Source organism: Amblyomma americanum, chromosome 1 (genome assembly GCF_052857255.1).
Source record: "Amblyomma americanum isolate KBUSLIRL-KWMA chromosome 1, ASM5285725v1, whole genome shotgun sequence".
Classification (NCBI taxonomy): domain Eukaryota; kingdom Metazoa; phylum Arthropoda; class Arachnida; order Ixodida; family Ixodidae; genus Amblyomma; species Amblyomma americanum.
Window position 1 is genome coordinate 154,588,367 of NC_135497.1, and position 19,051 is coordinate 154,607,417.

Consider the following 19,051-nt stretch of genomic DNA (forward strand, 5'->3'; position numbering starts at 1 on the left):
CTGTAAACATCAAGCAACGAGTTGTTAAGCATTCTCTCTCTTGCTCTCAAAGTACTAGACATCAACACAAGAGCAGCAGCATATTCCGCAAGTTTTTTTTTTCTGTTTCTGTAATTGTAATTGATGGCAGCGCCACCAGGGGAACAGAAAACACCCACGATGTGGAGTAACCTGCCCAGTTCAAGCTGTTCGTTGTTACCCGTGGAGTGGCGTTAAAGACAGCCCATGCAAGGAACACATTTTTTTTTTTTTTACAGATGTGTTCCAACGCCATGCAGGGTGCAGCATGTTGTAAGAGATCTTGTCCTCTCGAAAATGAAGATATGATGCCCACTCGACACATTAGCCAACTGCCCTTTGCATGCCTCCCTTCATGTGGCAGGAGACATGTTACACTTGCGCAGTGGTGCACCTATCAGCAGAGTGGTGAGTGGCCCATATGCCAATTTCGCACCACGGCCTGCTTCCCTAACAAGCGAAAAGTTGGCACCCCAACCTAACAGAACAGAACCTTGCGCTCCAAAATTAAAAAGGAAAGACAGCGATCTCGCACACATGATTGCATTGACGTTGCATAGGCTGGCTCGTTAGTATGCTCTTGGAAGAGGCCCAGGATGAGCAAAATGGTGGCGCCTCGTATCTCACCAATCTTTTCCTCTTACAGTGAACCCAGTCACAAACCGCATGATGTCTAAAGCACAGAACACTGCTGTCACACATCACATGTGCGATGACGGATAGACCATAGCGAGGAGTTGTTAAACGATGCTCAGGCTGCACCACTAAAAAGGTCCAGGCATTAAATTAGCACCTCTACAGTTTCATATGAGAGGAACTTGAGCACAGATCTAGTTACAGCTTGTTTTCACCCACCAGACAGGCATATTCATCATGCACTAACAATTTGCAACAGTGAAGCTTGTCAATTCTTTATATTGATTAAGTTATTGTCCTCTTCCTCCTTGTGTATAAATAAGTGAGCAAATAAAGCAACCCAATCTTGACTCAAAGACTGCTGTTAGAGTCAGGATTCCCAAGACAGATGTAATTACAAAAACATGAAACCTCAACAAGCAGAGTGAGCTTATGAGGAAAACCAAACATTCCAGCACTGTCATAATTGCTGATGAGAGATTAGACTGGATAGTGTCTTTTCAGAAGGAGCATACCAACCAATGTGCCCAACTGGCAATCGAAATTCCTATGATTTGAAGTAGGCAAAATTTGACAGCTAGTGTTGTTTGCTTGGACCTGCCTAGTATTCAGCCGGGATGTTTAGAACAGTCACGCATGGTCTAAAACATGAAAGAATTCCATTATACTGAAGTGATAGTGGATGTGTAAAAGGATGGGCCAGAATACATGTAACAATATGTGTTATGATCTATGATGAAATATCTCCATTTATGCTTGCATCATTTCTAATGCCAGTTAAGTGCAGCTGCAGCCTAGACATTGATGAGCAAGTGCAAGTCTTGTGCCTCATTTTGGTTAGCATGGGCGCAGATGTTATCCTAGCAAAAGCATTTTGATACGCACTTATACCTGTGTCAAAAAGGGCTAATTCTTGGTAGACGAATAGTAGTGGCAGAAGTTGGCAGTTGTGCTAAGATGATAATAGCATTAACTGGATTTTTCAACACGTAATTTTCGCAGAAATAGTGCTACTGCTAGCACCAGTCCAGGATGGTACCATAAGGTCAAACTGCACCATCCTGAAATGGTATGGCATTAAACTGTTTTCATGGAACAGATTTCTGCTGATGTTTTTTGAGAGTGGTGATGATACACTTCTGTAACCTTGCTAGGCTGAAGCTTAGATGCAACATTAACAAAGCACATGTGGCTGTATGCACTGGCCATTCCCTCAAAACAGCATGCCATTAAAAATGGCCACAAGAAAGTGTTGCATTAATGAAATGAATGCCCATTGAAACTACCTCCATGGCAGCTAAATGTCCTATAAGATGACTTATGCACACGCACTCTTCAAATGCAAGTACCCAACAAATAAATACAACTCTGAGGAACTGTTAATATGCATGTTGAGATAGCTGCATTTTAAAGTTCTCATAATATAAGCCAAAATAATTAGATCATCATGTTCATCCTTTGGGTGTGACAAACAAAAAAATTCATGACAAACAAAGAAGCCAAACACTGGTAAACAAAAAAGAAGTCCTCAGCAGTGAGTACTGGCATAATGGCAGCAGTGAATAGACTTATCTTGCAAACGCCCTTGTGCTTTCCAGCACTGACATCCTTCTAGCCTTGGCTTCTTCTAGTATCACATCAAGAGGAATAAATATGTCATCTGACAAGGTCTATATATATATATATATATATATATATATATATATATATATATATATATATATATATATATATATATATATATATATATATATATATATATATATATATATATATATATATATATATATATATATATATATATATATATATATATAGTGATATACACACAAAAACAGCACATTACATGTTTCAGGAAGCTAGAAGTGCAAAACAGCTTGCGTTGTATCATGGTAATCTAGTTGTACAAATCTGGGACAGTGTGTAGCATATTTCACATAAATTTGCACGATATAAAAGCTTATAGAATTGCTTTTCAACAGGCCAACAGCACGGTAGCTAGGCAGCAACCAGTCATGTAAGGATGTACGAATACAACTTGGGCTATACTTTTCTGCATGAAATTCAAATTCCAATTTCACCAAGAGCTCTGCTCTGCTAAGCCAAAGTTTAATCATGTGTATTTATACTTTGTTAGTATTTGTGAGCTGAGCACTTAAAATGACTGTAAATCACTCAATGCCAAAATCGAAGGCCAGCAGCCGGTAATCTGTGGCCCATTGTAAACCATTGCATGGGAAGCACAGCAGGGAAGCTGAAAGATAAAGCAACAACACACCACTGCCACTGGGTGACTGCCAGTGACAGAAAAGTCTGCTTAACTGATTACAGACCAAGCTCAACAAGTTGCATATCTTGCTGTTGGCTACAGTACAAGTCTTGACTGGAAGATATTTGCCGAGGCTAAAATTAACATAACAGCAAACCACAAGGAAACCAAAAGACATCAAACGACAATGTTTCACAAGAATAAAGAGAACATTCAGCTGAGTGACCTAAGTAAGTACTCTTAAAGATATTCACACACCAGTTTCCTAGGCTAGTGTCCACACCAAATATGCATGTTGTCTCATAAATGCATGTATTCTTTTTTTATGTTTTCACATCTGGAGGGTCAAGGAAAGAGAATATGTACATACAAAAATACAGTCAGTGCTTCTCTAACGTTCATATATTTGTAACAGTCAATATTGAGCTATGCAGGGGGAAACACATCCAAGAAACCCACTGCCTCTTGCTTATCCCATAGTCCCTCTACTGTGTTGGCTGTAGGGCCACTGCCATCAACATTTCAGCTGCCACCTTTGGTGCTGCTTCCCCTAAAAGCCCCTCACTAACTGCTACTGTTACCCGACTAGGAAACACATGCCATTTGGCAGACATCACATGCGTCAAGGACAGCTACAGACCTGACTACAGCGTGCGAACATCGAGGTGCACACTCGAGGCTGCAGTACACAGTGTTATCTGGCTAATAATGAAGAAAGAAAAAAAGTATGCCACACAGAGCAAATTCAGAAGTCAAAAGGTGAACTTTTCTTTCATGCACAGTTCATGTAGGCCTACATGTGTCAAACACTGTGGCATCACTGTATAGCTGCTGCTGCAACTTCCACTGCATTTGTTCAGTTGGCGAAGCTCGTCATCAAGTTTCGATCATTTTGCCTCTTATGTGAAGGCCCATTTTTCATCACTGCTGTGTATTGAACATGACAGTTTGTATGCATAAATGCATTAAGCCCCACATCAAAGCTGAAAGGAAAGGATTGCTGATGATAGCCTCAGCAAATTAGTCTCTGCATTAAACAAATATGCCCCACGTGCTGGGCAAAGAAGCACACTGGCTGCATAACTTAGTTTGAATGTGATACACACATTTTCCTCTCCTCCAACGAGCCATATTGAAGCTGTCAAATAAATAAATGCATCTCAGAAGGGGTGCCGTTTGAAACACTGCAGTTGGAGAGTTGAAAGTGCATATAAGCAGCTTACTCTGAACAAGTTCCTGCATAAAGTCAAGATGCGAGCAAGCTCCCTTAACATGCGAAACCTATGCGATTCTTGCATGCTCAAACAAGCACACCTACTAAAAGCTTCTACTGCTACAGCACAGATGAATACATAATTAAAAAAAGCACTAAAGTGCATTCATACTTGTAACTTGAAGCCACTAGGTGTTATTTATTGCGACTTTATAAAGAACGGTGTGAAAAGAATGGCCCTAGGCCACTTCAATGAACTCCAAGCTGACCAATCCTTTGAAGCAACATTGGCTTCAGCCCACTTTTGTTGCTCAGCGCAGTCTTTTGGTTGAGCCTTGCAGATAAAATAAACATTGCTGGGAGGATTGTCACATGTGTACATATGGCTACAAGATACTATGGGTTTGCTTGCGGTACATATTATACACAAAGATCTCCCAGCTTCTACACAACTACATTCTGCAAGGACTATGCAAAATCTATGCGAAGGTATTAAAAGCCACCATAAATCTTTGATAAGGCTCATAAAGAGAAGGACACTGCAAGTGAACGTGTAAGGGCAAAAGAAAGGCAGAGTACATTTAGGCTGACATGGGTGGCAAATGCTCGCTGCGTTTCACATTTTGCAATATAATCTGCATGCAGCCGCATCTCCCTTCTGCAAGATATGCCAAGTCACTTACTTCCAGTGCATTTACAGCGGAAACTTTTGAGTGTCACCTAGCTGTGTACACACAGGTGAAACAAGGAGCAACACTCAACTTGAAAACACCAGCATCACCAAATGGTTCCAGTGTAGATGCAGTCATTCAGAGTTGTACACTAACAGACAATTACTTCACTTGATGGGCTGAAAATTACTGTAATAATGGCAAGACTAAAGAATTTATACTTCGTATGAAGGATAGATGCAGAGGTGCAACAAAAACATGCGCAAGAAGAATACACAGATAGTGCTGCATGAGGAACAGAACAAAAAAATGTTATATACACACCTGGGGAATGCGACTAGCACTTTTTCACATGATGGCTCACAAGTGTGTATGATTGGGTCACAGGCATTCACAAATATTACATACCTAAAACTAAAACAACTTGCCTGCTGAACAGAATTGAAAAATAAAGCCACATAAATAAATGCAAAACTAAGAAAAAAAATGAGACAGGGATACTTAAACCATACTGCCAGCGCAGGTAGTTCAAAAGTGCAAAAAAAAAGAACCATCCCTGCCTCCAAATGATCACGCTGCAGCTGTTTATTAAAATTGTTATATTATAAAGCAGCTTCAATCACCGTGACAAAGAAATAAGAAGACAAGCAGTGTGGCAATGCTGTATCAGCACATTTATGGACCTTTTAACAATCTTCTTGGGTCCCGGGAGTAGTTAATGTTTGTACATGTACATCTGTGTAATAAAGTTCAATGTTCAAAAGTCTGCAAATTAGGATCCCCAAAGCTTGGCAGGCAGCTCCAGTGGTTGGAGGTCCAACTGTTTCCTCTTAGTTTTCATTGAAAACTTCACAACAATGCAGCACCTTTCTATTTTAAACAAATAACAGGTACAGCAACGTTTCTGTCTAAAGCCTCGAGCACTGAATTTTGGATGACAATTTTTGGGCTGTACACTAGATATGCCTATGCCAGTGACTATGCTGATTGGCTGCAGGCCTGCCCCACGTGGTAGACAATGATGCATTATCACTCAGCAGCAGGAGCAGGTATCGAGCTTCTGCAGATGTGTTCAGAAAGGGGTGCTGAGTTTAACAGTACCAGCAGAGTTTTCTGACCCAAAAATTTTGGAAAAAATATTTTTCAGGGGGGCCCTGTGTGTCTTAGATGGTTCACAACCATTCAAATCAAGGCAGGCCCAGAGATAACGTGAAGGGAATCTGAGTGCATAGAGAAAACAAGAAATAAAAATAAAACCCTGACACATACACTTGCACAAGTTTGGCATCTAACAGTGTAATGTTTATCACAGCTGTTTTTCTTGGATTATAAACTGCTATATGATAAGACAACATTTTGAAAGTCAAATTACAATGCATAGCATCACTTAAGCTTGAGAGCTTGCTTGAAAGCTTTTGCACGTAAATATATCCTAAACACTGAGTTCTTGAACAGAAAGTGCAGACAATGCTAACAAGAAATTTAATAACATAAAGATAAGTACCTACAAACAGTTGTCAAATTCTGAAAGAAATTTAGTGAAAATGACATTTCTTTGTATTAACCAAATAACTGCATCACGCACAATTTTTTTCACCATATAATCCCATCAGTGGTGGACTAACCTTACATATCACCGGAGAATGCTTTCAATGTTTGCATTAATGTTGAAAGATCGTCACTGAAAAATGTGTCAGTGTAACAGTCTGTGTCTCTCAGTGTTTTTATAGCATCAACAGGGTTGCCACAAGGCTTGCTTCTTGTCTCAAAGCACCTTGCCTTCCAAGAGGTGCCTTCCTCACTTCCAGAGAGCGCTCTAAAAATGCACAGCAAAATAAATAGCACAACATGACAACGGAAGAGAGAAGAGTGCTGCCAGGAGCTCTTCAAGCAGGGCCACAGCAAGTGCGGCTCTGCAGGGGGGAACATCAGCTCAAGAGTAGATGGTGATTACTTCACGGCCTCCACCACGCACCATGAGCACACGCTCAAGGCCTTCTGTGAGCACTTCCAAGAACTCCATGTCTGGTCCCATATGTTAAGGGCCAACACACAGCACAGTTGATAACCAGAAATAATAATTAAATACATGAAGAAAACTTGACTCTGAAACTAATGAGATTTCCTCACCCCACTCAGGATTACAACTTTCCTGTTCTGACAAAAACAGGAAACTGTTATCAGTTTTGCCTGAAGAATTTCCATGTTAGTTATTTACTTTATTCAAATAAAGCTCAATTTTATTATGAAGTTGAAGGCAACTGCCAAAACTTTGATAATTTGGAAGTATAGTAGCGCTTCTCTGTGTTTTTTCTCATCTTTGAAATTTTCTGCACGCTTTTTCTCAAGAAGCGATTACCAACTAGCCCAAATCCCAAATCTACACCTTATAAATATGAAAACTTCTTCATCAAAGTGCATATTTATTTATAGGGAACAAGTCAGTTATTTTGTCTTGTGTGTGGTTTGCGAACAAAGTAATTAAATAGTTTTTCTACCTGGCAAGAGCAATGAAAGCTTCTAGCACTTTCCCTTTAAAGCTTAGCAGATTATCTTGGGAGGTTGACAGTATATTCTGCCACCTTACCAGGTGTTGGCACATAGGAGGAAACAGTTGCATCACCATTATTTGGTGCTCATTCTTCACTCGAAGATGCTTCAGAAGGTTTTCATCATCTCTGTCACATCGGTGGCATCCTCATTAATGTAGGAACTAAAGTTCACACTCAACAGTCTCACATTAATCTAGTGAGTGACTCTGTTCTCATGACCTGGAAGTGGCCTCTTACAGTTGCTGCTTGTTTGCTAACTAAACAACACCTTGCTTTATTGTGAAGCATTCCGAATTTTGTACACCTAAGGCAAATTTTGATTACTGATTGCTTTGTTTTTTTGCATGCCTCAGCTACCATCTCAACAGACTTGACAGTCTCTGTGAGATCAAGGCCTATGTGTATACATAGCTATAGTCAGTAAACCTGTATGGTGCACAGATATTTCTTGTGCAAACTTTTTTTTTTCAGGTGAAGAAGGTAGGCTGACTGTGACCTGGCTGTGCTTATATTTAGGCGCCAATGACATGCACACGAGACTGTGCCTCGAGCACATTTTTGCTCCATTTCCCTTGCATCTTTCTTTGAGCGGTTTTGTAAGACTGGGCCAGCCTTAGCTAATAAAATCTAGATCATAAATAAATTGAACCCAATGGCGAACTATTGGTAATAAATGTATGTTCATAAAACTGAGTTTCATTGCACCGGGTTTCAACTGCAATAAGCTACAATTGTATAAATGGCTAGAAGCTTACAAAGAAAGTTAAAAACAGTAGTCGTGCCAGCATCTCAATTTTTTTTTTTAGTGTAAGTTATGGTGCATTAATAAACAAGCCAAACAATGATAAAGAAACTATCAGATTGTAATATAAAGCAGCTTTTTATAGTTCCATGAGGAAGCAAGATTAAAGGATACAGTTCTCCTCTCCCCTCGGGATTCTGGGCGGTCCAGGAAGATTGATGATGACCAACTTGGAGTCGTGTGATTTGTTTACAATCACCTCATTCAGCTTCACAGCTGTGTGCATACGGCGCACATTGGCTTCATCCCTGCAATAACGATGTGCATCTCAGCAACTAAAAAACATGCCAGTAGCACTATGGTTGGTACACCACATCTTCAGCTTGTAGTAAACCTGAAGACCTATATCCATACTCGTAAAGAAGCAAACGAGAAAAGATTTCGCAAGTGAATTCGCTACAGACCTTTGCCACATGAATAGCCCGAGGGCCTGCAGTTTTATTCCTCTCTCACATTGTGGCAGCAATGCTGACAGCAGATCCTCCCCCCCACTCTTCAAATATATGCTCACTGACAGCATGTGCACCTTTTCACATTTTTTCAAGGCACATTAACAGGTGCTGTGATTGATAATTGTTACAAGTTTAAGAACAGTTTTCACATCTGTGCTTACAACTTTCATCTGAGCCACACCTGTTAAAAGGGTAGCATGCGAATTTCAAGCTGTCAACACTCTTCCATTCTGCTGCATGAATACCAACAACAAGAATGAATGATCACATTTTCTAGCACTTTATTTGGACTATTGCAATATGCAAAACCCTAACTAAGAATTAAGCCCAAGGCAGAAAAGCTGACTCACGGCTTTAATTTGAGGAGGCTGTCAAACTCTGGCTTCTTCTGACCGTCTGGTGTAGCAGCAGCAGCAGCAGTGGGAGCAGAGGGGCCCTTGCTTGCCACTCCATTAGCAGATGTGGCACCAGGATCTCCAGAGCCGTCCTGAGCTTTCTTTTCAGGACTTTCAGTCTTTGATTTCTCAGTGTCTTCAGCAGCAGAGACAGGAGAGCTCTCCTTTGGTGGTGAAGAAGCCTGCTTTGTAGGCGAACCTGAAGCAGACTTAGTTGGTGATGAGTGCCGGGAAGAGTGGCGAGATGAACGATTGTCTTCATCAGCAGCTACATCCACCAATTCTGAGTCGCCGGCCTGCTGAGGTGGCTTGTCGCTGAATCGTACCTGTGAAGGCGCTTGTAAAATTAGCTGCAAATGCATGTCATCATGAGCATACTACATCACATATTAGATGGACCAGCATCAACTGGTGTAAAATCACAATAGATGCAACTTAATACAGATAAACTTGTGCAAGACTGAAAGAACTGCAGTCTTCTCCTTGTCTTTGTAGCTTTGAGTAAAAGAAGAAAATGACAGCTGCAAGAAATGAATACCTGAAAGCTGCATTATGTCTACTGTCAAGTATATAATGTAACGGCATCTCAACATGGGCGAAGCACATGCTTCTAACATGCAGTGACAAATCTTCAGTACAGATTATTGCAAGCGAATTCAATGCTAATTTTACCTTTGAACTGGTGTGATTCTGGAGAGGATTATGATGGTGATCCACAATGGTTTGAATCTATTTAAAAAAGCAATAGATAAAGTCATACAGAGCTCTTTAAAACTAGATGCTATGTGCACAATTCATTGCAAGAATTAAAAACAAGAAATCAATTACCATGCTCAGAGTTTCCCGCCTGCTCAGCCTCATGTGCTTGAGCATCTCTGTGCGCTGCTCCATCATTAGTGTTCTTTCATAGGTGTATGCTGAGATGTCGCTGTCATTCTGCGAATGAAACAAAAGTCGCATTGCAAACACATAGGCAATATCAGCTGAATGAACCTTTGTTTTGTTTTTTACAAGCTTCTTTTTGTTAGTTTGCACTCCCCCTCCTCCCTTCGTAATGCTAGGTGTGGCACTATGGGCACAAAAGAAAAAATATATAAATAAAGCTTAAGTTGTAACTTCACACTGAACATAGTAATTTGCCTGAAGTATCACAATGCTAAGTGTTTTATGATGAGGGCAAGAATATGAAATGAAATGAGCAGGAATCAGTGCATGATAGTTTCATTTCATTTGCAGGCATAAGCACAATTGATGGCAATAGAAGTGCAGCGTGAAATACCATTTCCACAACTTCCACGTCGGCATCTATTCTCAGGTGGTAGAGAAACATAGCCAAGTCTTTCTTCATCTGAATGCTGTTGTCTTCAAGTTCTGTATGCAGAAAGTACTCAGTCAAGGTAACAAGGGACTTGGAAAGCAGCAGGTTTATTGCATAAGGTGGATGCACTGAACAATGTTAACTCTACATTATACCCAGTTTCAATGACAAGGCTTTCTGATGTCCACTTAGTTTGCCATTTTCCTGCATATTTGTAAACATTGGGAATTAAACAAAGAAACTGCAAAGTAAACACTAAAAGGCAGCTGTCCTGAGCTACCATATCTCCTTAAGTGGCAATATCCACATTTGTGCATGCAAACTTTTGAGCACCTGTTGGCATTTTCAAGATGCTGTTTGGTGCACTGAGGTGCCTCGTGGACACTGCAGTTAAGTAGACCACTAGCACCATTTCTCTTTAAAAATGAAAATCTTCAACACAAACAATTCATGAAGATGAATTCCTCCGCATTCCACGGGTCGACAAGTGAGTACTCATGATAAACTTCTGTTGAACCCTTTCAGTAGTAATTAAATATATTACAGTCATTAATTAATGTCAATGTAGGGTTTTTGCTGATATTTTTTAATTTTGGCACAGTGCAACCAGACTGACATAAAAGCAAGAAAAATTTATGCAAGCAAAAATGTGCACAGCGTGCCTGAACGCCCACAATCTCAGTGAGCCTACGCAGATTATTTGCACGTAGGGGTGTGCAAATATTTGAAATTTCAAATACAAATCAAACACACTTGTTATTCGGACCATATTCAATTCGAGAAATGAATTTTTGAAAGTATCTGAATATGTAGCAATGACCATCATCATCATCATCATCATCATCAGCCTTATTACAACCACTGCAGGGCAAAGGCCTCTCCCATGTCTCTCCAATTAACCCTGTCTTTTGCCAGCGTCATCCACCCTTTACTGCAAACTTCTTAATCTCATCCGCCCACGTAACCTTCTGCCGCCCCCTGCTACGCTTACTTTCTCTTGGAATCCACACCGTTACCCTTAAGGACCAGCGGTTATCTTACCTTCGCATTACATGCCCTACCCAAGCCCATTTCTTCCACTTGATTTCAACTAGGATGTCATTAATCCGCGTTTGTTCCCTCACCCACTCTGCCCGCTTCCGGTCTCTTAACGTTACACCTATCATTTTCCTTTCCATGGCTCGCTGCGTAGTCCTTAACTTAAGCTGAACCCTTTCCTTTAGCCTCCACGTTTCTGCCCCATAGGTGAGTACTGGTAAGATACAGCTGTTGTACATTTTTCTCTTGAGGGAAATTGGTAAACTGCCATTCATGATCTGAGAGAACCTGCCATATGCGCTCCACCCCATTCTTATCCTTCTAATTATTTTCCTCTCATGATCCGGATCAGCTGTCACTACCTGCCCTAAGTAGACGTATTCCTTTACCACTTCCAGGCGCTCGCTCTTTATGCGTCGTTCTTTAGCAATGACCAAATATTGCCAAATTTCATAAATCAAACCAGGGCAAACTATCTGGACAAATTATCCAAATATCGAGTTTGAAGTGTCAAGAAAACAGACAAAGGCATCCTCTTCGCTTTCTTCACTGTTTATCTCATGGACTGATTACATTCAGATGCTGCTAGGCTTGGACCTCATCCTAAATTCAACAAGTGGGTTTTTCCATGTATTACATTCGATGAAAACCAGATGGCCAACTACCCACTTCAAACAACTGCAATGTGAAAGAGAAAATTTTTGTTTGATCCTTCCACAATGTGTTTCATACTAACTCCCACAACCATAGCACTAGTCCTGTCACCTTCCCAACTCTTGAGCTCTGCTATCTCCATTTGGGCAACTGTTATATGCTAGAAAGCCACTTGTGGAATTTCTAATGGAGCTCTTGAAGGGGAGCTGAGTCAAGAAATCCCACCTACTGCATGGTGCATTATAGCCTGTGAACTCTGACATGTGCATGGTGGCAGGTGTGATGAAGATAGCAGGGCCCCTGCCGCTTTAGGAGAAAATATTGCGTACAGCCACATACCGTACTTTCGCCTTCTGAGCTTTGCCACCAGCACGCAGTGACGGCGGCTGTTGGCTGTGCATTCCCGAGCCATCAAAACAGCTGCGCGCCACTTTCAGATGCCGAATGATGTGTTGCTGGTCATTTTTTTTTTTAAAAGCAGCCTCGTTGTTCCGATGCCAATATGTGTCGCTCTTTGCCTCAATCTGCATTCTTTGCCTCAATCACTGTTGACAAGAAACTTCCAACAGTATTTTTTAAACGGCTGGAGACCTGTAGTGAAGTTCAACTCTATATCTTTGCTGGTCAACGCATTAGTTATCTGAAAATCCAATGTTTGCCTTCTGTAGTTAGTTCTAACTTGTGGCATTTTCCACTTTGGGTTGTGAATGTTGTAAGAACTTGAACTATATACTGGGTAACTATGCAGCTTGTGTCTATGAATCCATTGAAATAGTTTAAAGAGGTACACTTGGTCAGCCTGTAACATATTATATTTGATAAATAGTGGTTGTGTTCTCAAAGACTGCTTATGACCTTTGTAATTTTCCAGTATGCGTAACATTAATTTTTGTAATACATTAAGTTTGTAGTAGTTAGTATTTGTTGTCGTACCCCAAATTAAAACGCCATAGCTTATTTTGCAGTATAGCAGCAAATAGTATAGGGCTTGTTTTAAGAGTGTGGGTATCAGATGATGTACTTTATATATACATCCAATGGTGCGAGACAGCATTGACTTAAGCTGATTAACATGCGTATTCCATGAGAGGTCGTGGCTGAACCAGGCACCCAGAAATTTTTGTTCGGTAACCTGCTCCAGCGAACGTCCTTCAAATCTAATGCTGACCGAGTTGCAGTCTTGTTTACTTATTGGTTTAAAGATTAAGTACTTCGTTTTATTTATATTTAGACTCAAGCGGTTTCTTTGAAGCCATTTTGATAACTGTATTAAATAATCATTAGCAGAGATCTGCAGATCCTGAGCATTCTCTCCGGTGAAAACATTAGAATTGTCTGCATACTTTATTATTTGTGGGGATCCAGGTATTACTGTAATATCATTTATATAAATAAGGAAAAAAAGGGGTCCCAAAATGGAGCCCTACAGAACGCCATGTTGCACTTCCAAGTTTGTTTGAGGACCAGTTATTAACACACACATAACGTTTCTCCAGATAGCTGCGAATCAGTTCTAGCGCCACTCCTCTAATGCCATATATTTCTAGTTTTCTTAACAGAATATTATGTTGAACAGTATCAAAGGCTTTGCTTAAATCAAGAAATAGGCCAAGAGTAAGCAATATTTTTTTCAATATTTTCAGTTATCTTATCCTTGATGTCAATTAGTGCTTGCTCTGCTGATTTGTTTGCTTGAAATCCGTATTGGGATTCTGTTATCACTCGATGTTTCTTGAAAAAATCGCTTAACCTTCGGTTGATGACGTTTTCAAATACCTTCGAAAGAACTGTCAGAACTGAAATTGGTCTATAATTACCTAAATTGGTCTCACTACCGCCTTTATAGATAGGTATAACTTTTGCAATCTTTAATTCATCTGGGAAATCTCCGCTAAGAAGCATCTGGTTTATTATATGCGATAATATAGGGCTTATCAAGCGTGACACATGCTTAATAGGCAAGGCATTTAACCCGTCATCACCGCAGGCAACATGATTTTTTAAATTTCCTATTATTTCTTAAATTTCATGAGGTGTTGCAGGAGTGAGCAAAATGGAGTCTAGCAAACTGTTTACACGTATGTAGTCATCTGCACTGTCATACCTTCCTAAGCAAATACCTGTTTTGATAAAGTGCCGATTCATTGTGTCTGCTAGATCATTCCCACTTAGCACCACATCGTCAACGCAGATTTCCTTGACAGGTTGGTTTCTTGCTAATATGTTATTCAACATATCCCATGTCTTTCTGCTATCATTTTGAACATGCTGAAATTTATTTTGGAAATAATTATCCTTGGCTACCTTGAGATCAGAGTTTAGTTTGTTTCTGATTTGTTTAAATTCCCTCAGTAAACATGGGTCTCGTTTCTTACTGAACTCTTGAAATTTCCTGTTTTTTTCTTTTATTCTGGTATAGAGCTCACACGTAACCCATGGCTTCCTAATCTGTTTGGGTTTCTTACCACTTTCTCTGAGCAGAAAGGCCATATCATAACAGTGCTTAAATATATTCAAATGCGCCTGGTACGCCAGTGTGGCGCTACATTTAGGGGTTTGCGAATATTCGAAATTACGAATACGAATCGAATATGTTTGATATTCGATTCGTATTCGTATTCAAAAATTGATATTCGTGAATACTCGCCAACGACCATATACTGCACATACTTTCATAAATTCGACCATGAAAAAACCACAATATCTGGGCAAATTAGCTGATACTCGAGTTAAAAATTTCAGGAAAACAATACAGAGGTCCTATTCCCTTCCTTCTCCGCCGTTTATCACGATGACCGACCGCATCCCGACGCCGCAACGCTTCACCTCGTGAGAATTTCCCCAAGCGGGCTTCCCCACATATCACCCGTGCTGCGAACAAGATAGCCGACGGCCCGCTTCGAGCAATCGCAGCGCGAAATCGCGCTTTTTTTTTTTAATCCTTCGGTAATACGTTACATATTAATGCCCACATCCGAAGAATGCGTCCGGTTGTCTTCAAAGCTCTCCGAGCGTGACTTCCGCCATCCCGTTTTGCAAAACTACGCTATGCGGGAAAGCCTACTTGCGGAATGCCGCGGGAGCCTCCTGAAGGGGCGTGTCGAGTAGTCACAATAGGGCAAGCGATTCTGTCAAAATCTCACCTATTGCATGGTACATTGTAACGTGCACACCTCTTTAGCGGGCGTAACGGCAGGCGTGGCAACAATCAGAAGGCCTCTGTCGCTAGGGCAAAAAAATTGCCTGGCTGCGTAGTTGCGGTTTCTGAGCTCCACCGCTGCCCCGCGGCAACTTCAAATGTCGGCCCGCGCATTCGCCGATAGTCCAATCCCAGCTCCGCGCGGCTTATTTCCTTTTCCTTTTTAGAAACCGACTCGCCGCTCCGACGCCAGTGCGTGTTCCCCGGCCCCTTGCTTGCATTTGTGTTGTTTTTCCAGCACTTCAGAACGGGTGGCTCGTCACGGGCTTACAGGTACGTGTTAACGCGATGGAGCCGCCTCATAAGGCCTTACTGCATCTTCAGCATTTTCGGCAGCATTTTTTTTTTTCGGGGAGCGCGGGCAAATTTATTAACAGACGCCTTCGGATGAACCGGGAATTTCTTCCAGTCCCTTGAACTCCGAATGAATGAGGTTTAATAGTCATCATGTTATTTTTTTGTTGCCAGTCTTGTCATTTTAGGGATATTGTTTTCCATGACCTCATTATAGTTTGGGTACTGTTATGCTGTCTAATCAAGTAGTATACATTTCTGTGCACATCATTTTTTTTATATGGTACTGAGGCAGTCTAGTTTTGTTTATTTTAGTTGCTAAGACCATACACTATTGTGAAAAAAAATAAGGGCAACAATGTGTGCTTGCTCATCGTTTTCTGAAATTTTTTTTTTTCTGAACAGATATTCGATATTCGATTCGATATTCGAAGCCATTTTTCCTTCATATTCATATTCGATTCGTATTCGAAAATTTCAATATTCGCACACCCTAGCTACATTGCTTGAACACATCAGCCCAGTTTTCTTGTTCTATAAGGTTGTGAAACCGCATCAAAGCTTCATCAGTTATTGCTCTATACAAAATTTTCTCCGGAGGAGAAGCGCTTTTTTTTCCAAAAAGAAAACCCAAGCAAAAGACTGGTAAATATTACTGATGTCATATGACAGAACACCAGCCATAACATCTGTATCATTCAAGCTCATGACGCATACATCAAGACACGTGGCAGTATCTGCTGTGACCCTAGTTGGCTGCGTTATCAGGTTAGAACAGGCGTGGGAATTCAGGATGTCACGAAAGCAGGGCGTCTACCAAGTTGACGTTTCCAAATTCCCCGAGTTTTCCAGGTTTTCCCTGAGTGCATTTGTAAAAATCTCTGAGTGACACAGTACTTTGTTTTATGTGAAAACAAGCTGACACAAAGCCGCCTGATGGTATCACTCTCCAGTAAGCAGTTAAAAAAATAAAAACAATGATTTAATCCTATTTAAATAGTAAGGAGTAGTATTTATTTCATTTAATAAAAAGGGGAGAGATTAGCAAAATGCATAACAAATCCAATGTCTTTGAAAAAATGTTAAAACAAAATGCGAATCGAATTGAACATTTTGAAATACAAGCGTGCGGAAACAAATATTTTCGAATGTGAGATATTTCTATCTACTGGTAGCCGCAATAGTGTGGGACCTGAACTTTAGCGTCACAAGTGCGATTCACTCTCAGCAAGTCTATTCAGACGAACTGCAGATTATAGAAATTTTAGTTTGTAGAGTGAAAGAGCTATGAAATGAAAAACTTCATAGGGTATAAATGTTGCTTCCGGTTATGCGTGCGTATTCAGCGCATCAGGCAGGCACACATTTGAATAAGTTGTATAAAGCACGAAAAAATTCCACGAGTTTCCAACCTGTTGCCGCATGTCCGGTTTTGAAAGCACCGTTCACAACATGAAGGCCACAGATACCAACTTCGAGAATACGACGGCCGTCGCTGAATTCACAAAGTTCTTGCTTGATATCACGGAGAAATTTTATGTTTACATTTGGCCCATCCATTGAGATCTGAAGAAGTTTTGATCGGGAGAGTCCATCTGTGGAAGTTTTAAAGCGGACACCAATTCTTCCGCCCACGTGCACCCCAGAAAGCATGACGTCAAGTAGTGATTTTTCACTCTTTGCTCTGCATCCGGCCAAAAGCGAACCAACACGTCCATTCGCTCTTTTTGTGCAACTTTGTATAACGATTCGTCAAACGCCAAGACGAGGTGGGAGGCTTAGCTTACTTCTGACATGAGGTTTTCTTTGAAGAAAGGTGCGAGGCCATAGACAATAGTATATCCTACCTTGTCTTTGTCAAGCTACATTTTCTTGGCTGTAGCTGATGATGGGAACATCAAAGGGAACACAGAAGCCAATGCCGTGGCAGCACGGAGTGATGTTTGTGTCATAACAGCGTTGAGGCACGGCACCACATCACTTCAACATTTATGACCTCTAAGTCATGCTGAAAGATATCCTTTGCTGTACGATCGGGTTGGACGTCCGTCGCAGTAGTTGAAGCACTTGAAGGATGTGCAAAAACTGACGACATTGGTCCGGCATTGGTCACAGCGGTGGTTGGCAGTGTAAAAAATGAAGCTACAGAGGGTGTCTCGGCATTGGTCACAACGGTTGCCAGTGGTGTAAAAAATGAGGCTACAGAGGGTGCCCCCGCTAAGGTCGGTGCTTCTTACTTTCAGCGTGACTTGTCACCACTCTTCTTCCCATGTTGCTGAGCGAAAACTGCTTTCTGCACAGCGCACAGTACGCTGCATTCGGGCTACTTTCGATGAGCCTAATCCAGGCTGCAAACTCTCAATGTTTCGCATTCGTCCAGTCCTGGACGAAAGTGCACTTGAAGGCTGTCATGCTTGACACGTCGCACACAGCTTGCCTGCGGCACCACAGCAGTCAACAAAACTAAGTCGGTTCAAAACAGTGCAGCTAAGTACGGACAGAATTCGTTGCTTTGCTAGCGTCGGCAGATCGTGAAACGGCGCGAAACTATTTCCCTTTCTGACAAAGATGCGCCGCCTGCATCGTGTGCGTACACCCCCTGCGGCAGAAATGGACGCTTCCATCAAGGAGATGCGCAGGAAGGAAGAATTCATTTGGGACCATCGCAAGTTCTCACTAGGTCTTGGTTTTCACATCGTTTTCTGCCGCCTTGTTGGAGCTGTCCACTCGGAAACACAGGAAAACAAGGGGAGGTCGCTCGCCATCGAACAGCGCACGTGCGAACCGTAGGAAGCGCGTGCTCTGCCGTCGGCCACAGTGCCGCGGAAGCGCGGGAAAGTGTCCGCTTTCGACATAGTACTTGGAAGCGCCGCTGGCGCCGCAAAGCTTTTTGCCGCCTTGCTGGTATACTCCACTTGACAGCATAACGTTGGAGGCTAGCGTCGCTGAGGAGAGGACACGTAACACCGCACTGGACAATCCGTGCAATGCCAGTCCGCATTGCTTACATGGGGCAGCATTATCACGATTTTAGTTCCTTTTATGTAGAACTGCAGCTAATTTTTCCTGATATAAGCACAAATTCCCTCAGTTTTCCCTGAGTTTTTCCAGATTATCCAAATTCCCTGAGAATTCCCGGTTTTCATGGTTTTCCCTGTTGATAGACACCCTGGAAAGTCTCATGCATATGCACTGTGCATTTCATTTGGTCATTCATTTTGCATGACCACACTGCAAGCTGCATGCTGTTGTGCTGTCTAACCAAGCAGTATGCATTTCTGTGCATGTCATGTTTCTTTCTGTATGGTCCTGAGTCAGTCTAGTTTCGTTTAATTTGAATTGCAAAAACCCTGCACTATACTGAAAAAAAAAAAAACATTAAAATATTGAACTTTCTGAAAATTTTTTTTCATGCTGAATGGATGTTTGATTTGTATTAAAAAAATTTAAATATTTGCACATCCCTACTTGCATGGCTTACACACGCATGCCTTGTAGTGATTTGAAGTGTGTGTTTCGTATATTACAGGTCTTCAACAT

The 19,051-nt window shown here is 41.3% G+C and overlaps 1 protein-coding gene across 1 annotated transcript in view; it reads right to left on the minus strand.

Moving 5' to 3' along the window:
* Positions 1-3,255: 3,255 nt before the first annotated feature.
* The window catches only part of kcc (solute carrier family 12 member kcc), a 179,006-nt gene continuing 163,210 nt past the window's right edge, over positions 3,256-19,051 (minus strand). The window contains exons 20-25 of the mRNA XM_077647406.1: positions 10,288-10,379; positions 9,837-9,944; positions 9,681-9,737; positions 8,964-9,334; positions 8,276-8,409; positions 3,256-6,832 (exon numbers count right to left, since the gene is read on the minus strand). Of these exons, the coding sequence (XP_077503532.1) occupies positions 6,741-6,832; positions 8,276-8,409; positions 8,964-9,334; positions 9,681-9,737; positions 9,837-9,944; positions 10,288-10,379 (854 nt within the window). The 3' untranslated portion in view covers positions 3,256-6,740. The remainder of the gene's footprint in view (positions 6,833-8,275; positions 8,410-8,963; positions 9,335-9,680; positions 9,738-9,836; positions 9,945-10,287; positions 10,380-19,051) is intronic.